Raw genomic sequence first — 16,428 nt, 5'->3', positions numbered from 1 at the left:
GCGACAGTGGAGAGGAAAAACTCCCTTTTAACAGGAAGAAACCTCCAGCAGAATCACGCTCAGTGTTAGTGGCCATCTGCCGAAGCCGAATGGGGTTCAAGGAGACAGAAGCAGAGATACAGAAAGCAGCTGTAAAAGGCAGCCCCATTCAGGAAAAACACTGCCAGGCAGACAAGCTCCAAACCAACTTCCATGTCAGAGGATGAAGAGAGCACATCCAGCCAGTCACAGTCAAAGAAACAATCAATCAATCAAATTTATTTTGATATATAAACAGGACTACACTGGAAAACAGGCCTATCTCCAACAAAGGTGTTGGTGTCATGATGTTCCACAGTTTGTCAAATTATAATGCCGAAGTTGGCTTCTGATTCAGCTGACGCAAAGGATGTTTCTCCGTTTTGTTTTTTTCTTTTGAGCGTTAAATGTCTCTGTTAAAAATGAAATGTTCCCTTAAATATTCATTGAAAATAAAAATCCTTCAAAAAAAAATGGTGGCTAAAATGTCTCAATTCAAATAGTGATCAGATAGACCAAAAATAAATGACACCATTTAAATACAAACAACCTAAAGAGGAACTTAGTTCTTTTACTTTACAGAACATGGATGTTTTACTTTGCAGAACATGGAGTTTTCTTTTTACATAGTTGTCCAAACCTGAAAACAACAAAAACACCTAAATGTAAATATTAGACTGCACAGAAACCCAATTTAGTAATGTGGCTCCAAGCTTTGAGGAGTTTTATTTATATATATATATATATATAACAAATGTGCATTCCTTTACATAGCCTCTATATCTTCCGTAAAGGTACATCCATTATAGAAAGAAGAGAAATTGGTGACTGAGATTTTGACTAAGGCAGGGAACTAAAGTCAGATTGTATCCTAATTTCTTTCTGACGTTTAATTTCACGTCATATGAAACTTAAAACATAGATTGACTTTATCTGGCACACAAATTAAAAAAGGTTCATAAGCAGTCTAAATTCAAAATAAAGTCCACACAAATTTAAATGTTTCCTCTCCAGATAACCAGCAGAGCGAGTCATGCCACAGTTCGATATATTGATGTAAGGAGGTTTGAGAAAATCCCACTGATTGCTCTACACATTAAAATAAATATCACTAAAACACCAATGAATGACGGTAAGCAATGGATGCTTCAACTATGCTGAACACTTTTTAAATTGAAGAATGAGGAGAGAAAATGTTTTTAGGGATTACCAATATATCTGAGCCATTATACTGATTGATTTATCAGTGGATGGCACTCCCTAAAGCAGTGGCAACGGCAACTTTCTTTCTTTAGAAATTTCCAGGTTCTCTTCTCCCCTTCACTGGACCGTTTCCCTTTCCAAAGAATCTTTCTAAAGACATTTGCTTAGTACTCATTTTTGCTAGCTTTGGGGTTTAAAGTGGGAGATATTGCATAACTTATGGTGTCGTGGCTGTCATGCATCAGCAGCGAGTCATAGACAGGGGTAAAGGAGAGAATCAAGACATTTTTCAGAATAAAAAGTCTGTCATACTCAGAAAATAAATCAGTCAGAAATAATGGAAGTTATTTAATCTTTTTGTGCAGCTTTGTACCAAATGACAGAGGCACTGGTACTGGTCCGGGGCCCTAGAGCTTTGGATGCATGTGCTGAATGGGGTAGATTTAGCCACACCATCCCTGTTCATCTGACGTGTTAAAAAGGAGATTAGTGCACTCATATAAAACAAAAGTGAGGAACATCTTGAAGCTTGGATCTAAAACAAAACCCAAGCAGATAGAAATTAAACAAATATTTAAGAATTATATGTGTAAATAATATTTAATATAAGCTAAATATGGACAAGCATTTATGCGATAGTTAGTTAATGAAAATCCAAAATTACAGAAAATTTTAATATTAGATGATGTGGCCACAACAAGACCATTTTTTGCTAATATTACATTACATATTATAGGTGTAATTGTTTCCCAGATTTTCCTTTTTTTCTGTTTTGTATTTAATTTTAGCTTTTAACCCCTCTGGGTTTCCTGAGGTTTCCTTTTACAAGCGCAAATTCCCCCGCAGATGCTTAACATAATCAACTAAATCTATGTTTTTTCCTGCTCTCTTGGCTGCGGTTGCCATGATAACCATTAAATAACATTGATCAGCTGGCTCATTTCAATACACAATTACATTTGTGCCATGCTTTGCATAAACCATTTATGGTTTAAAAGTAGGAAGGAAGAGGGCTGCACATCAGGAGGAGCATTGGACGCATTGTTGCTACAGCTACATCTATATGGAAAATTGCTTTGTTTTGTGCATAAGCATAAATTCTACTCCATTTTCCAGTGCTTGACTTATATAATTTTTTTGTATGGATCCTATGTAGTGTTTTAAAAATTAGAGCCCTGGTCTTACAGGGATGACTAAATCCTCTAAATACATCCCAGGCATAAAAACACATCTACAAAATAAAAATTTTGGGGAAGATTAAGAACATAAAATATGCAAACCCTAGATTTTAAATGAGTGTAAAACGTTTTTAGTTTGCATTGCATTAGTTCCAAATGCATGAGGTGATCAGCTTCTTCACTGTTAGTGGGTTTTTTTCCCCCCTTGGCTGCAGGAGACAGACTAAGGCGTAGGCTGCGTGTTTAGCATAGATTTTTGAGCTAATTTATTTTAAATGTGTACCACCAACAAACATGTGATATGTTACACAGCTTGTTAATGTCTTAATTTACGATTTTACTTATTTTCTGATGCAAATGACCGCAATTGGAGAATAAATTACTTGAACTGACTTTATGTGCTTCATCTTGCTCCAAATCACCTTAACAACAGACAAAGCACACCCTACTTCCTGTTTGTAACTAAACACCAACATCTGCACATTTTCCCTCTGCCTCCTGCAACATCTAGGCCTCACAATTCTTCCTCTCACAGCTTGAGAAACCAAATCTGCTGCTTTTTTCTTCAGGGCATAACATTTACAGATAGCTCCCATTAACCGTGTTGCTTTAAGTGTGTGTTTACACGCGTGCACCTTTACGTTGGTCCTGGTCACACAGTCGTACGAGATGCCCACAGGGACCAGACTGACATCAGGGACAGATCCTTCTTTGATGAGCTGCCTGATGCGATCCAGCCACTGCCCACCGTGACCAGACTCTGCGGACACACCGATGCTTAACGCCTGACCCTCATGTAGCAGCTCACGTACCAGCTGAGGAGGAGGGAGAGAGGAGGAGAGAAAATGGCACTGTAAAAGGTCTGTAAATCCAGGCAGAAGTAGATCAATAACGTACAAACCTTACTATGTGTTGGTAAAAAATACAGACGCAAAGTAGGAAGATGGTGGAGGAAGGGATACAGATGACTGAGAAGAGCTGTAGGATGATGAATCAAAGGGCAGGGAAGAAAACAGAAAAACGGAGAGACTATGGGGACACTTTATGACATTCAGAGACACTTCCCTTGCCTCAAGGACTGTTTTCCCCTTACAAACAGAAGAAATTCAATTACCATTGAACAGCAGCTAAGCAGGCACACACTCAATAAACAATAAAGGTCTATTAACATTAAAATACAACCGATAAACAGGCCTGCTTTCTCACAGAAGAAAAATATGCTTACTTGCATAAATTTTAAATGAACAAAATAAATAATGATAATAAATATATCAACGAATAAATAAAATGTTTTATACACAACTGGCGTTGTTCTGGTGTGCTGCACTTTTGGAGCAGCATTGATCTGAAACTGGTCCTGATTTCTAAATGTACAAGTGCTTCCCAATGTTTTTCATTGATACCTTATTTCATTTCAGCTACTATATAAAAAAAAAAAAAACTCTGACATTATGCAGAGTTGATGCACACAGTGTGATAAATGATATTATATTATAAATAATATTATATTATCCATGCCACCTGCTGTTGCTGTTCTGCTGTGTTTTACCAAAACCAACTCAGGGAAGCCATCTTTCAACATTCCAGAAAAGTAAAAAAAAAAAAGCCGTGCAACACTATGCTGGCCCTTACGACTCCCTTTATAGAGGCATAGGCCAGTATTGGGCATTGCAGGCCAACAACGACTTCAACGACTCCCCCTTACTAAGGGGTGGACCTGTTCTTTCGGTTCAATTTGCATGTTTTCTAAGCCATATCAAGGTTTTGTTGGGCTACTCTATAAAGCATGGAGCCCCATGCTAATCCAGACATTTTGAATTCCTGGATGGGAAGCAAAACATCTTCAAACTTGGAAAACAAAGTCCAGTGTTTTTTTTTTTTTTTACTTTTTTGGAAATATCTGTGACCTGGATGTCTGAGAATCGTCACCAGCATCTCAACATATTTCAAAGCAATATTTTTCAATTCAAGTCCTTGAGGTCAAGAGTCCTGCACCTATGTGTGTCTGCTTTAACATGCCTGATTGAAATAACCAGATCATTAGGAGGACTCTGCAGAACATGGCTGTATACTGAGGAAGTAATTAAGCCATTTGATTAAGATGTGTGGATCCAGAGACATTTTAAATGTGCCTTTTAAACAGACAGTAGACCTTGAGGATTGGAATTTATGCTTTAGAGCTTAATGCTTTCTTCTTCTTAGATTTACAGTTCCAGCACGGCTTAGAACCTGCCTCCAAACCTGCAACAGTATCTTCTAAATATGCAATAACTGACGTAAAGTTTTTTTCCCCCTAAGACCCTTGGGGCCATCTTTATGGTAGGGCACTCCTTGAACTCGCTGTACAGCTCAATAGTACCACAGGCTGATCACTTCCATGCCATGCTGCACTACTGCAGTAAATAATGCAGAAGAAGCACCAGCCAGAAGTATTGACTGCAAATACTACACACACAAAAAAAAACAACAAAAAAACATTCTTATTGGCTGTATGAAATAATCAACTTCATTTAAATGGACAGAGATGAAATACTTAGAATTAATCGATCTGTCTATAATGTAAAGTATTTGAAAGGACTTTCATATTGAAGTACCTTAACTGAAATATTCTAACTTACTGAGAGTCTATTTTAGACAATGTGATTGAAAACCATTTTCTTTATCAAATAAAAACTACAAAAATATATGAATGCCTGCAAAATGTAAGCAGCTCCTCAATTAAGTACCACTAGAAACAGACTCTGTAACCGTAGCAGGGATTGCGTGGTGGATAAAACATATATTGAAGGAACAAAACAAATCCCTCAATACGGGAACTGCAATGAGGGCAGACGTTGCAAGTAAACACCATCAGGTAACCACCACTCCTCTCATTTCTCCACACGATTCTCATTGCTTTGTAGAGCCAGCTCCAAAACTGGGATCTCAGAAAAACGCAAGCCCCCTGGTAATTTCAGGAATGAATAGAAAGTGGGATGAGTATGGGGAATGAGAGAGAGCAGGGAAAGACAGGTTGTATTCAGATTGAAGAGTTTGCTGTGATAACACTCCACCACAGAATGCCTGTGATTGTGAGCTGAACCAAATGCACATAAACTAAACAGCCAAATTAAATGATGCACATTGCTTACCCTGTAATTTTATACAATTACCTGCTCTTTTCTCTTTCTAAAAAAAAAAAAAGAGAACAAAATTCAGATGCAATTTGATTTCTGTGGGGGTCGCTTCTACTCGTCACTGGTTACATGCAAACAACGAACAGGGAGGATACACCCACAGGTAATTTCATGCAATTGGCCTGAAATAACCTGGGGCTGTAAAGACAAATCTGCATAACATGGTGACATGAGCTCAGTCAACAGAGCATATACTACTGTTCTACAGAGACATACATACTTAAACACAGAGGCAATTTTACATGTTTTAGCTTGATCTATAATGTAGGAAGTCCGATCATTTAATGTCTATTTCTGAAAGTAAGCATAACTAAAGCCATTATCAAAGTCATCTGGAAAAATCTTAAAGGTATTGTGGAAGACGTTCTTTTTCCAGCTTCATCAAAATAAGTGGTAATCCTAATTGTCAATCATTTTTGACATTCCAATGCACTCCTCCCCATTTTCACTTACCGGTGAATTCTGACATAGTGGGAAAATTGTTGATCTTCTATTGGAAAGTAAGCTTGTATGAGCAATGCAAACAGCAACCTTTAAATATAGCATGCACGAGGAGAAATGGGCTTGTTCCTGCTCTTGCACACATTTAATAGGCGTTCCGTCTCGGGAGTGGGTATAGGGTTGTGCACATGGTGAGGGCAGGTCTTCAGGGCAGGTCTCCGTTATACGTTTAAGATTAATCTAAAAAACCTGTGATAATGATAAATATTTTAAAAGATTTGCTGGACCTTGGTTTAAGAATCAAGTTGCTGTCTCACTGAACATTATTTCAGTGAAAAGCCAGACCCAAGTTGCTGGTTTTCATTCCTGGTGTCGAATGAGATATATTCAACTGATAACGTTTACATCTACATTTGGAAGATGTTGGGAATCTATGATGGGTCCTTATTCAAGAAAAGGAATTCCTGCACAGGCATTAACGCTAAGAGTGGCTCCATCTACATTTACATTGCCAGAAAAAAGATATTTTAAAGTTCTCTGCATTAGTTGAAGTACTCTCATTCTAACCAGACGCTGTGGGTTCAATTCAAACTTCTTTTTGCTCCATGTTAATGTGCCCCTGGGCAAAGCACTTAACCCCAGATCTGTGTGTGGGTGTGCAAATCTAAAGAGTGATTGAGGGAACGGTCTCGCTATTGTCACTAACTACAACTATAAGTTTGGTCTATTTACCATTTAGGGACAGTGAAGCTACATCCAACTGGCTAAATAGGTTTCTGGCAACCACAGCTTAAATTCACATTCACTGATACTTCAGAGCTGACCAAATATTGATTGCAAGTATTCTTTTGCCTCTATGATACTGTAGAGTCTTATATTCCACTAAAAACTCAATATTTCATGGAGCTCCTAATATATTATGTATTTTAATCCTTGGAGAGTGACCGTCAATCGATTAGGAGCAATGTGGGGTCGAAAAACATGCATCATAAAGACTGCAGATGGTGGGAAAGAACACACCATCACTTTGTCGGCAAAACAACAGAAATTTTGCCTATTTTCATTAGGTTCTTGTTGCAATCAGAATGGATGGAAGGCATTTAAAATACAAATATAATTTTTCTTGTTTAAAGCCCATATTTTTAATGCAATGAAAATATGAATGTTTTTTATTAAATTGGTTTCAAGTAAGTAAATGACCTGCATGTAAATTAGCGACACTTAAGAGCAAACGTTCTAGCTTCAATGTAAACATCTGAGCAGCTGCTTAATTAAATCCTTTAAAGGTATAATGGAGGATGTTCTTTTTCCGGGTGGATTATCAAAATAAGTGATCCTCCTAATTGTTAATCATTTTGGTGACATGTTTACGTAAGGACGTCCTACGTGCTCATCCCTATTTTCACCTAACCCTATGCCAAGAGTTACCTCCCCTCTCACACACTGATGAGAAACACGCTTCAGTCTATGTGTTACAGTTAGTGTCCGATGACTATGTTCTCTGCTCAGTGAATGGCATGTGCCACTTTTGCAACAACAAGAATACGTTTAAAAGTTATTTATTTCGTTCCTATTTCAATCCGTTTTCTTATCAATGTGCGAGAGTTTAGGGTGATGCACACTCCCGTGACAGGGCAGGAAATTCTCGTCATTTATCTATCCACCAAAACTCTCAATATTAGGGCATCCATGCATAACAAATATGAAAATATTAAAGTCGTAGGGAAGCGGCTGTTCCAACGGTTGCAGTTCCGAATTCTCCCGAGCGGTGCCCGACTTTACATGAGTGAATACAGTGAATGTGATTGGTCAGTTATCAAGGGGGCGGGATTGTTGTGGACGAAGGTTTGCAAGCAAGTTTGGTTGTAGCCGATGTCTCGGCAGCATCTTGCTAACCAGTTAGCAACTTAGTGCTAGTAGGTTCTTAATGGGAAATTACATTGGGACCAAGTAGTACTTAGCAACAACACTGTGATGCCATGACCGTAAAAATTTGATTGACAGATGACCTTTGATATATGATTGGTCGAATATAGGTGTATAAGCTCATGTATAACTAACTGGCCTGCATAAGATAACGAGAAACAAAACACAGATTTTAAGACAGGATTTTTTTTTTTTTAAATCGAAATTTTCCAACTTTGGGGATAATACATTTATATACATGTTTAAGCCAAAATAATAAAAAAATTTAAATACGACTTCCCTACAACATCAAGAATATGTTTAAAAGTGTTAGGAATCCAGTTTGTGTGGGTTGTTTTTGTGTTTTTTTCTCTCCACCACCAGGTGGTGCCCTGTTCCTCGTTGGGCCTCCCTGCACACCTGCGGCTCGTTGGATCATTATCAGAGGAGTATTTGAGCAGCGGGCTGTCACTACCTTGACACCAGAGTGTTTGCCAGTTTTGGGTAATCTAGCCAAGCTGAGATTAGCAGAGTCTAACCGAAGCTTTGTTTTCTACGAGTCTAATCTTGTTTTTGTCTTTGCTCTTTGACAGGAAGCCTTTCCTGTTTAACTGGAAAACCTGGACCTTCTCCCCCTGGAAGGATTACTGAGTACACACTGAGCAGGGGTAAACCTCAACATGATCCGTTTAAGTCCTCATCGGAAAACCAAGTGACAGTCCGCTCCCTTACTCCTCTGGGTCCAACGTATGTCTACCTGTCCGCTCTCCAACGAGTTCCCTCTCCTCTGGATTAATTCCCCACAAACTGGATTCAAGGATTAACAAGAGCCCCCTCACACGTGAGTTTCTCTCCAGCTACTGTATAGTCAAGCCTCAGTCAATTTTCCTACGGGCCCTGAACTGATCACTGTGACCTCTCCTTCAAATACTTTCCAGTTCACCAGTCCACTGAGTTCCAGCTCCTACTTCTGTGTTTCATCAACATTCAATAAACCTGTTGGTCTCTGAGTGGTTCTCTGCATGTGGGTCAGATCGCTTAAACCAATTATGACAAAAAGTTCCCTTTTCGCTCATATTTCAATCCGTTTTCTCATCAGTGTGCGAGAGGGGCGGTAATTCACAGCAGGCCGCCAGGTATTTCTCGGCATAACCCCTGTGGCGACTGGTGAGTCTGACATAAATGCACATCTTTTTTTGGGAAGTAAGCTTGTATTCATCTATGCTAATGAGCTAATAATAGAGTCCAGTTCGTCGAAGCAGAAATGCATCTAGATGTTGCAGGACGCCGGTCCTCAAGGACCAGAGTTTGAGACCGGGGGCTATAAAGAAGTAAAACCCCTTCACTGTTCCAATAAAGCTTTTTTAACGGCTGAACAAAGTGTTTCATAAATCTTTCCTTAAACATGATGAAATGGCGTTTATTTCAACTTCAAGGTACACCTTAGGGGCGTATGAAGGGCTTTCTAAACAACAGATCAGTACTCAACGGCAGCAGAAATCGTGTGATGTGGGTGCTATGGAAAATCATCTGTAATTTCAGTTAACATGTCCTTTACCATTTAAAGAAAAACTTAGACATCTGGGACTTACTGAGGTCATTACAGCAGAGTAGAGAGGGTCCGTTTCAGCTTCAAGCTCAGTTGCTGCAGAAGGAGGGAGCAGGACCACACCCACTTTTTGTAAGATTGATCTATAAAGAAAAATAATGATAAAGATTTCTGAGTTCAAGGTCTTCACTGTCATTTTAATGTTAATATGTAAACATAACCTATGCCTCAGGGCCAGCCACACACGCTAACAAAGAAGAGGAAACTATGTTCTCTATGTGCTGCTGAACTTCCTTGAAAAGTATGATTGATAATAAAAGGACATTAGAAGATAAACATACAATCCCCTACATAAACACAATTTGTAAATTCAATTTTGATTCCAAAAGTTAAATTACTGGATGTGGGTTTCTGTTTTAAAATGACTAAATGAAGAATATCATGTGTGCCATTAGAAATTTTATCTGCAGCATTCCTTGGTGCTTCAGTGGAGGGGAACTGGACTGATCTCATCAAATAGGATCCTTGAGTTCTGAAAACATCAAATCTGAGGCCAGCACTTCTGTTATGCTGTTCTTATTGCCAAACACAGATGGCTTTTTTCTCTCTTTTTTTAAAAGCATTCCCCACCCAAAATCTGCACACAACAGTGCAAGGGACCCTTGTTTTAAGTCAGCAATTTGCACATCTTGTACAAGACATATGAAAGCACAACTGTTAAACATTTAATAAATACAGTGAAAAGACGAAGTGCTCCCAGATTGATATCTTTTCAGAACTAAGGAGGATTTTTGGAAGGCAGATGAGTTGTCATTAGGTAATGAGAGAAGAAATCCAGTTGCCTTCTATTACAGCTCTAAGCATTGTCATGTCCCAGATGACTGATAATCTACACCAGCAACCTGAGAAAAAAAAGTTTCCTGTAAAGGAAGTACTTGATATTGCAGCATGCCTTACTTTGTTGCCGTTTGTGTGTTTAAGTATGTATACCTTAGGACGCTGCTTTTAATGTGCAGAGGACAAACAGTGTATGGTACTCTCAGGCCGTGACAGAGGAGCAGGAGTGGGATGAGAGCGCAGTCAGTGACGCTTTGACGCACATACACATATACCGGGGGAGGGCCCTGAATTAAAAAGAACAGAAGAAGCTTCAGATAAAAGCACTCCTCAGGTTGCCATTCATTATTCCACACAGATTGATCTTTCAGAGGTGGACGATCATGTTCTGCAATCAAATGCCAAAATACGTAATGTATTAGTTAAATTTTACTGCTTAAACCAAAACTTTGACTTAAATGACTTAGAATGCAAAATATTTGCCCTCTCAAGGTGATTTATTTATTATTATTCATTATTGTTATTATAACAGTTCAATAAGAAATACCAAACTTATTTCAATTTGCTAAATATCAAGTTAAGTGTATTTTTCTTCATGTGTATTTGTGTATTTTTCTATTGCTTACTACCTTTTAACTACTTTCCTCAAGATGAAAAGTTAACCCTTATTTAGACTTTGATCAGGATTTGGTAATGGCACTTAGTCCTTAAGTCACTTTGTAAATAGTGTCTCGGGCTCACTGTGATTTTGTACTTGAAAGTTTCATTTGCACCCAAGCTTTTAGTTCCTGGATGATGTTTTAAGATGTTGCTTCAAGTTTTCCAAATACCGTTCTTTCCTGTTGATGAATGGACAGAGTTAATTAATTCACCATGAATATATATGCATTAAATAAAAATAAAAAAACTGGGGATAACAACCAGACTCATAAGCTTACCAAGTCGATATGTTCAAATGCACGACTTACCAGTTGGAATTGAAAAGAAAATCAACCAAATGTATTCACTCAAACAATACCACTCTTGGAACCAGTACTTTTCATAGAACAGGTTAATATTGTTAAAACATGTATCTGGCTTAATCCTGCTTCATATATGGATATTATAACTGATCTGTGATGCTGGCATACAATAAAAACACATTTCTACATCTCCTACTTCTTAAGTACACAGTTTAGTAAGATCAATGCAGCAGAAATATCTTGAGGAATTCATTTGTTGTCACTTATGGACTCTGCAACTGTAGCGTGTCTCATTAACTCCCATCTGTTTAGCCAACCGTGTAATTAGAATTGTGTTTTTTTTTTTATTTTTTTTTTTTAGTTAAAGTGATTTGAAAAGTTTTTAAGTTATTTAGCATTTATGCACAAGTTTATCTTGTTTTATAATGGGTAAGAACAAAAACTGCTGTAGCTGTTCACCATCTTATATGGTGCCTCATGGCTTAATTTCACATCACCAGCGTGGATTCACATCTAGATAAAACGTCACAGTTTGCTTGTAAAAACGACAAGGGTACTTTCCACGTTTCACAGGATGGACCGAAACCCTTTCGACACATTTTATCAAGCAAGTATGAATCACAACATTGGATATAAAGATGCATTTTTTCCCCCCGATAATTGTACCTCTTGTGCTGCTCTGTGTAAAGCTGGCAGATGGTTCTTGTTGACTTGAATACTGCCAAACACACAGGAGAACATCTTCAGCATCACCCACGACATGAATCTGCTCAGCAGAGGGTAGGGCATGGAGATATATAAAGAGAAAAAATAAAAAAAGTGAGTGTTTCTGATAATACAAGAGAAAAGATAGAACTTGGCATCAGAGAGGATGTTCTAAAACCTAAAGAGAAATGGCTGTTAGTAATGCCAGTAGCAAAGGGTAAAGAATTGAGGATGAAGTCCAACTGAAAAACATGTAAATGAGAAAGATTGTAGTGAGACAAAGTAGGGAGAATAGGAATGAGTGATGACATGGGGAGGAGGCGAAGCGGAAAGCGATAAAGAGGAAGGGTTGTGAGGGTGACAGCTGCAGATGGAGACAAAGGTCTTTGCTGTAAATGAGGAAGAAAAAAGGAGAGCAGAAATGGAGGAGAAAGATTTTGAAAAGAGATTTGTTAGACCACAAGAAAAGCCTGAAAAGTTGCTTCAAGAGGAGGAAAAAATGGCTGAATGTTAGCTATATTTCATCAGACATTTAACTCAATTTCTAACAGTCAGTAGCTGAAAGAACACAAGAGGATTCGGGAACCTGAATTGTTCATGGCAATAAAAGTCACCCTGAGACAAGATTGTGCCACAAGGACAGTCATCTTGAGATGATCATGAATCTAGAAGTAGCCACATTTGAAATGTCTCAATCACATGAGATGCTGCTGTTCATGTTTGAGGCTTTGTTGTCAGTCAATCACATGCTGACAACTTCAAGAGACATTCTTTCAGTTTTACAAAGAAGTAACAACATAGGAAAGTAAATGAAAGTATCCACAGTTGCAAAAATTAGCACATTAATCTTTTCAGAAGTTATGGCCAATGCAACGTAGGTGGAGTGAAGCAAACAAATATAAACTCTCTATGAAGGCCATTTTGAGTGGCCCCATATGAGCATAGATACATTCAAAATCCTCATTTAAACTGTGATCCTCCCTAACAGCAGCCCAGGGTAATACTGGTAGGCCGTCACCATGATCATAAACAATAAATCAAACATTATTTCTGATTGTGTTGACTGTCATTTCTTTATCATTCACTTTCTTAAAACATTCTTGTTGAAGTTAAGGGAAACATTAATGAAGAGGGTAGTCCTCACACTACACTGTTCCCTTTCTGATTGGTTGGCCCACCGTAATCTGACTAGTCTGCCCAAGCAAGAGTAAGAGGTCTGGTCAGATTAAGGAGAACAGCAAGGTTTTTATTTTGGTATTTAAGGTATTTGAAATAATTTAAAGGTAATTCCAACAACTGTTAGCACAGCCTTACATCCCTGGAGCGACTTCCTGGCTCTTGAGGGCTGTTGTGCTGAGACTTGCCTGAGAGGCACCTCCACAGAGACCAAGGCCTGTGCTATGAAGGCCAAAACAGCAACGACTTGTACCTCAGGTAGAGCATTTTACTTTTTCTCCATGACAGTTGTCTAGTGATGGTAAATTGGACAGATTACAATTAATGTGTCACTTTGGGTCTGATCTATATTTTCATATACGTTTCCAACCAAAAGCAAAGTTAGGCATTACAGTTAGTGTTTCCCCTTAGGTTTTGGGATGTGGAGGGGTGGGTCAAAGTGGAACAATTTTATAATATACTTCATCTTTCCTAATTCTATATCTTCATATCAGTATTGCTCAGTACTCTTTTGGTCTTGCAGACTCCTTCCTGATATCTTCACCTTTTTTTTTTCATTTAAGAGTATTTTCATCCAGTCTTTTTGTCTTTTGCCCTTTAACCCCTTAACTCCAACCTTTTTATAATTTGTGTACAAATAAATTGCATACCCAAATGCCACTGACCAGTCTTATTATAAATCCCACGTTCTTGTGATGTTTAACACAACTTGCTGGTGAAGGTTCTCAGTCCTTCGTTCTAATTCAGTTGTAATTCATAGTTGACTTCTCCCACTCACTACACTTGCAGTTCATGTAAAGTTTCAGACGTTTAATCATAAGTATTGTGAAACTGTGTCCCTTTTACTTTGCAAAAGGTCCACTCGGCACAATTGATCTGAATTAAATCAAAAGTTCCAAACTTACATGAATTCTATGACTACTTTGACCATAAAAAACCCACATGTTTACAAGTAGCTTTAGAAAAATTGTCATACAAGCACTTTCTTCTTTAAAGTTTCTCATTTTAGACCAAATCTCCCTTTCTGGCCACAAAGACCACAGACATTTTTGGGTGAGTTTACACCTGACTTTCAGAAATGCTAACCTATGAGAAAACTGCAGCTACAGTTCAGATTCAGCTTTGAAAAACTGCTTTGCATTTGCACCCATAAAGTTGTGTGGTTTTGTCTCTGCTATAATATCTGCATATTGAAGAAGAGGGTTAGCACGCGTCTGCTGAGCTGCAAATGAAAATCACTTTGCACCTTGTGTGAAGCTCTGCATGTACAAACAAGATTGCATGTCTTTTTAAAATGTGCGGACACCCTCTGAAGATCAGGGCGTATACATAAAGTCTTGTACTGGTTAATTAAGCCATAGAGGCAGTGTTTGCTAACCTTTTGTACAGTAGCCATGCTGCTTGGCAATGTGTCATAACCCTCTTTCACAAAGACCTTTGAAATACATTTCAAGTCATTATAATGATCTGATTGCTATACCAGCTGATGATGGCATGTTCTTAAAATATTTACACTTCTCTTGATGTCAATACCAGTTTTTAACTATATTACTCTGACTACTGCATCAGAACTGAATATAAATGAAAACAAAACCCAGCTAAATATGGCTCTTATATATCTATATTTATGATATAAAAACACTTATTTTTCCCACTGCCATTCTCAGGCTGGGAAGAGAGACAATTATGATGATTATGCATGCATGATTACAACGATTTGGAAAGATTATAATTACACAATTAAACATGAGATGTTCACAAAAGTATTAAGAGCGCAGTAAGGCATCTTTTATGTTGGGTAATTACATGAGATAAAAACTTATACTATAAAGTATCATTTAGCAATAATACTAAATACATACAGATAAAGAAGCTGATATTTATCTTTTTTACATACATAGGATAAAAAACTCTTGATTATTCATGTTTTCTATCCATTCTAAACATGCAGTATTTGATCCTACTTTTAACCCAATAGCCTCTTCACCATGGCAACTACAGCTGCAGCTTATGGCTGTTATCAGTTATTAAGAGAAAAAATATCAGGCAGAAATATAATATATTTCTTTTTTTATCCCGCACCTATTCTGTGTATATCAAAGGCTAAACATAGCAGGAGAACATCTCCAACTCAGATCCAGAGCTCTGTTGAGTCTTTAAAACATGAGGACAGTCAGGGATAATTCAGTTTTTTTTCATTGGGGTCCTTGTTCATTATAATTTAAAACATGTCTACAACTGGCTCATTAACTGGGCAGCAATGAAGCTTGATGGAAGAAAATAGGTTATGCAAGGCTTTGGCAACACAAACAGTATTTTTTTAAGGATCATTTCACTGCTTGCTTATTTACATTTTAATGGGTTTTAATTCTGTTGAATATCACTAAGTAAAATAAACATTTCAGGAAAAATTTTAATATTTAGTGCAATAATATATATATAAAAAAATATATATTTATAAACCTAATATGTAATGAGAACTGGAAAAAGATAAAATACGAAGCATTATGTCTTGAAGCCCTTATTTTCAACTCTTTATGCACACAACTGCAGAGACACAAACCTTAAGAGGCCAGAGGAAATGCAGGTGCTAATGAGGGGAAGGAATGGTGAGAGAAGACTGTGCTGCCCTCGGCTGTCTTCCCCCTCTGGAGCTTTATGCGACTCTCCGAGCACCTTCCTCACCCTAAAACACACGGTCACAGGACAGCAGGGTTAAAATGGCACAAAGCTGCATTTGTGCTGCACTTGGACAAACATCCGCCTTCCAGAAACACGACAACAACAAGAGTAGCAGTCCTTAGTGACATGATTACATAAAGCTTAAACTCAATTACACAGTAGGAGGGAAAACAACAGATACTGGGGACTATGTGACAGAGATAGAGAAAGCGGGAACATGGTCCAGAGTTAGCCCATTACTTTTTATTCAGTCTGTACAGAAGCGGCTGAAAGCCTCCATTTTCTGTATCTTTGTGTCTTATCTTCCCAGTCTCTTTCTCCTTTCTACGCCAAAGCTCTTGCAGCCCGTTTCATTTTCTGGATCATGGCCTATCATTTATTTACACTCCTCTGGCATCCTTGCACCTACCTCCCCATCCCACAGTTTTTCTCTTAAGGTACCTGTTGCTCTGACAGACTCTCTCCAGCCTGTCACCAACAGGACTCCCGTAAACCTTGCACCCACTCACAAACAAAACGCAGCACACCCTGCGAACTAGCCAGCCTCGATATCTGCAAAAGAAAAAAAGGTCATTATTTAAAGTAACAGGCATTGG

General features: G+C 38.1%; 1 protein-coding gene across 1 annotated transcript in view; it reads right to left on the bottom strand.

Annotated features, from left to right (window-relative positions):
• LOC107094528 (glycerol-3-phosphate acyltransferase 2, mitochondrial-like) overlaps positions 1-16,428 on the bottom strand; it is a 245,925-nt gene that overhangs the window by 47,973 nt on the left and 181,524 nt on the right. Inside the window, exons 7-12 of the mRNA XM_015390210.1 lie at positions 16,274-16,384; positions 15,714-15,836; positions 11,936-12,035; positions 10,461-10,594; positions 9,514-9,613; positions 3,035-3,214 (exon numbers count right to left, since the gene is read on the bottom strand). Coding sequence (XP_015245696.1) covers positions 3,035-3,214; positions 9,514-9,613; positions 10,461-10,594; positions 11,936-12,035; positions 15,714-15,836; positions 16,274-16,384 — 748 coding nt within the window. The remainder of the gene's footprint in view (positions 1-3,034; positions 3,215-9,513; positions 9,614-10,460; positions 10,595-11,935; positions 12,036-15,713; positions 15,837-16,273; positions 16,385-16,428) is intronic.

This window comes from Cyprinodon variegatus, unplaced genomic scaffold (assembly GCF_000732505.1).
Source record: "Cyprinodon variegatus isolate N-32 unplaced genomic scaffold, C_variegatus-1.0 Scaffold488, whole genome shotgun sequence".
Lineage (NCBI taxonomy): Eukaryota > Metazoa > Chordata > Actinopteri > Cyprinodontiformes > Cyprinodontidae > Cyprinodon > Cyprinodon variegatus.
The sequence above is the reverse complement of the archived record's forward strand: the minus strand, read 5'-3'. Positions and strand labels throughout refer to the sequence as shown.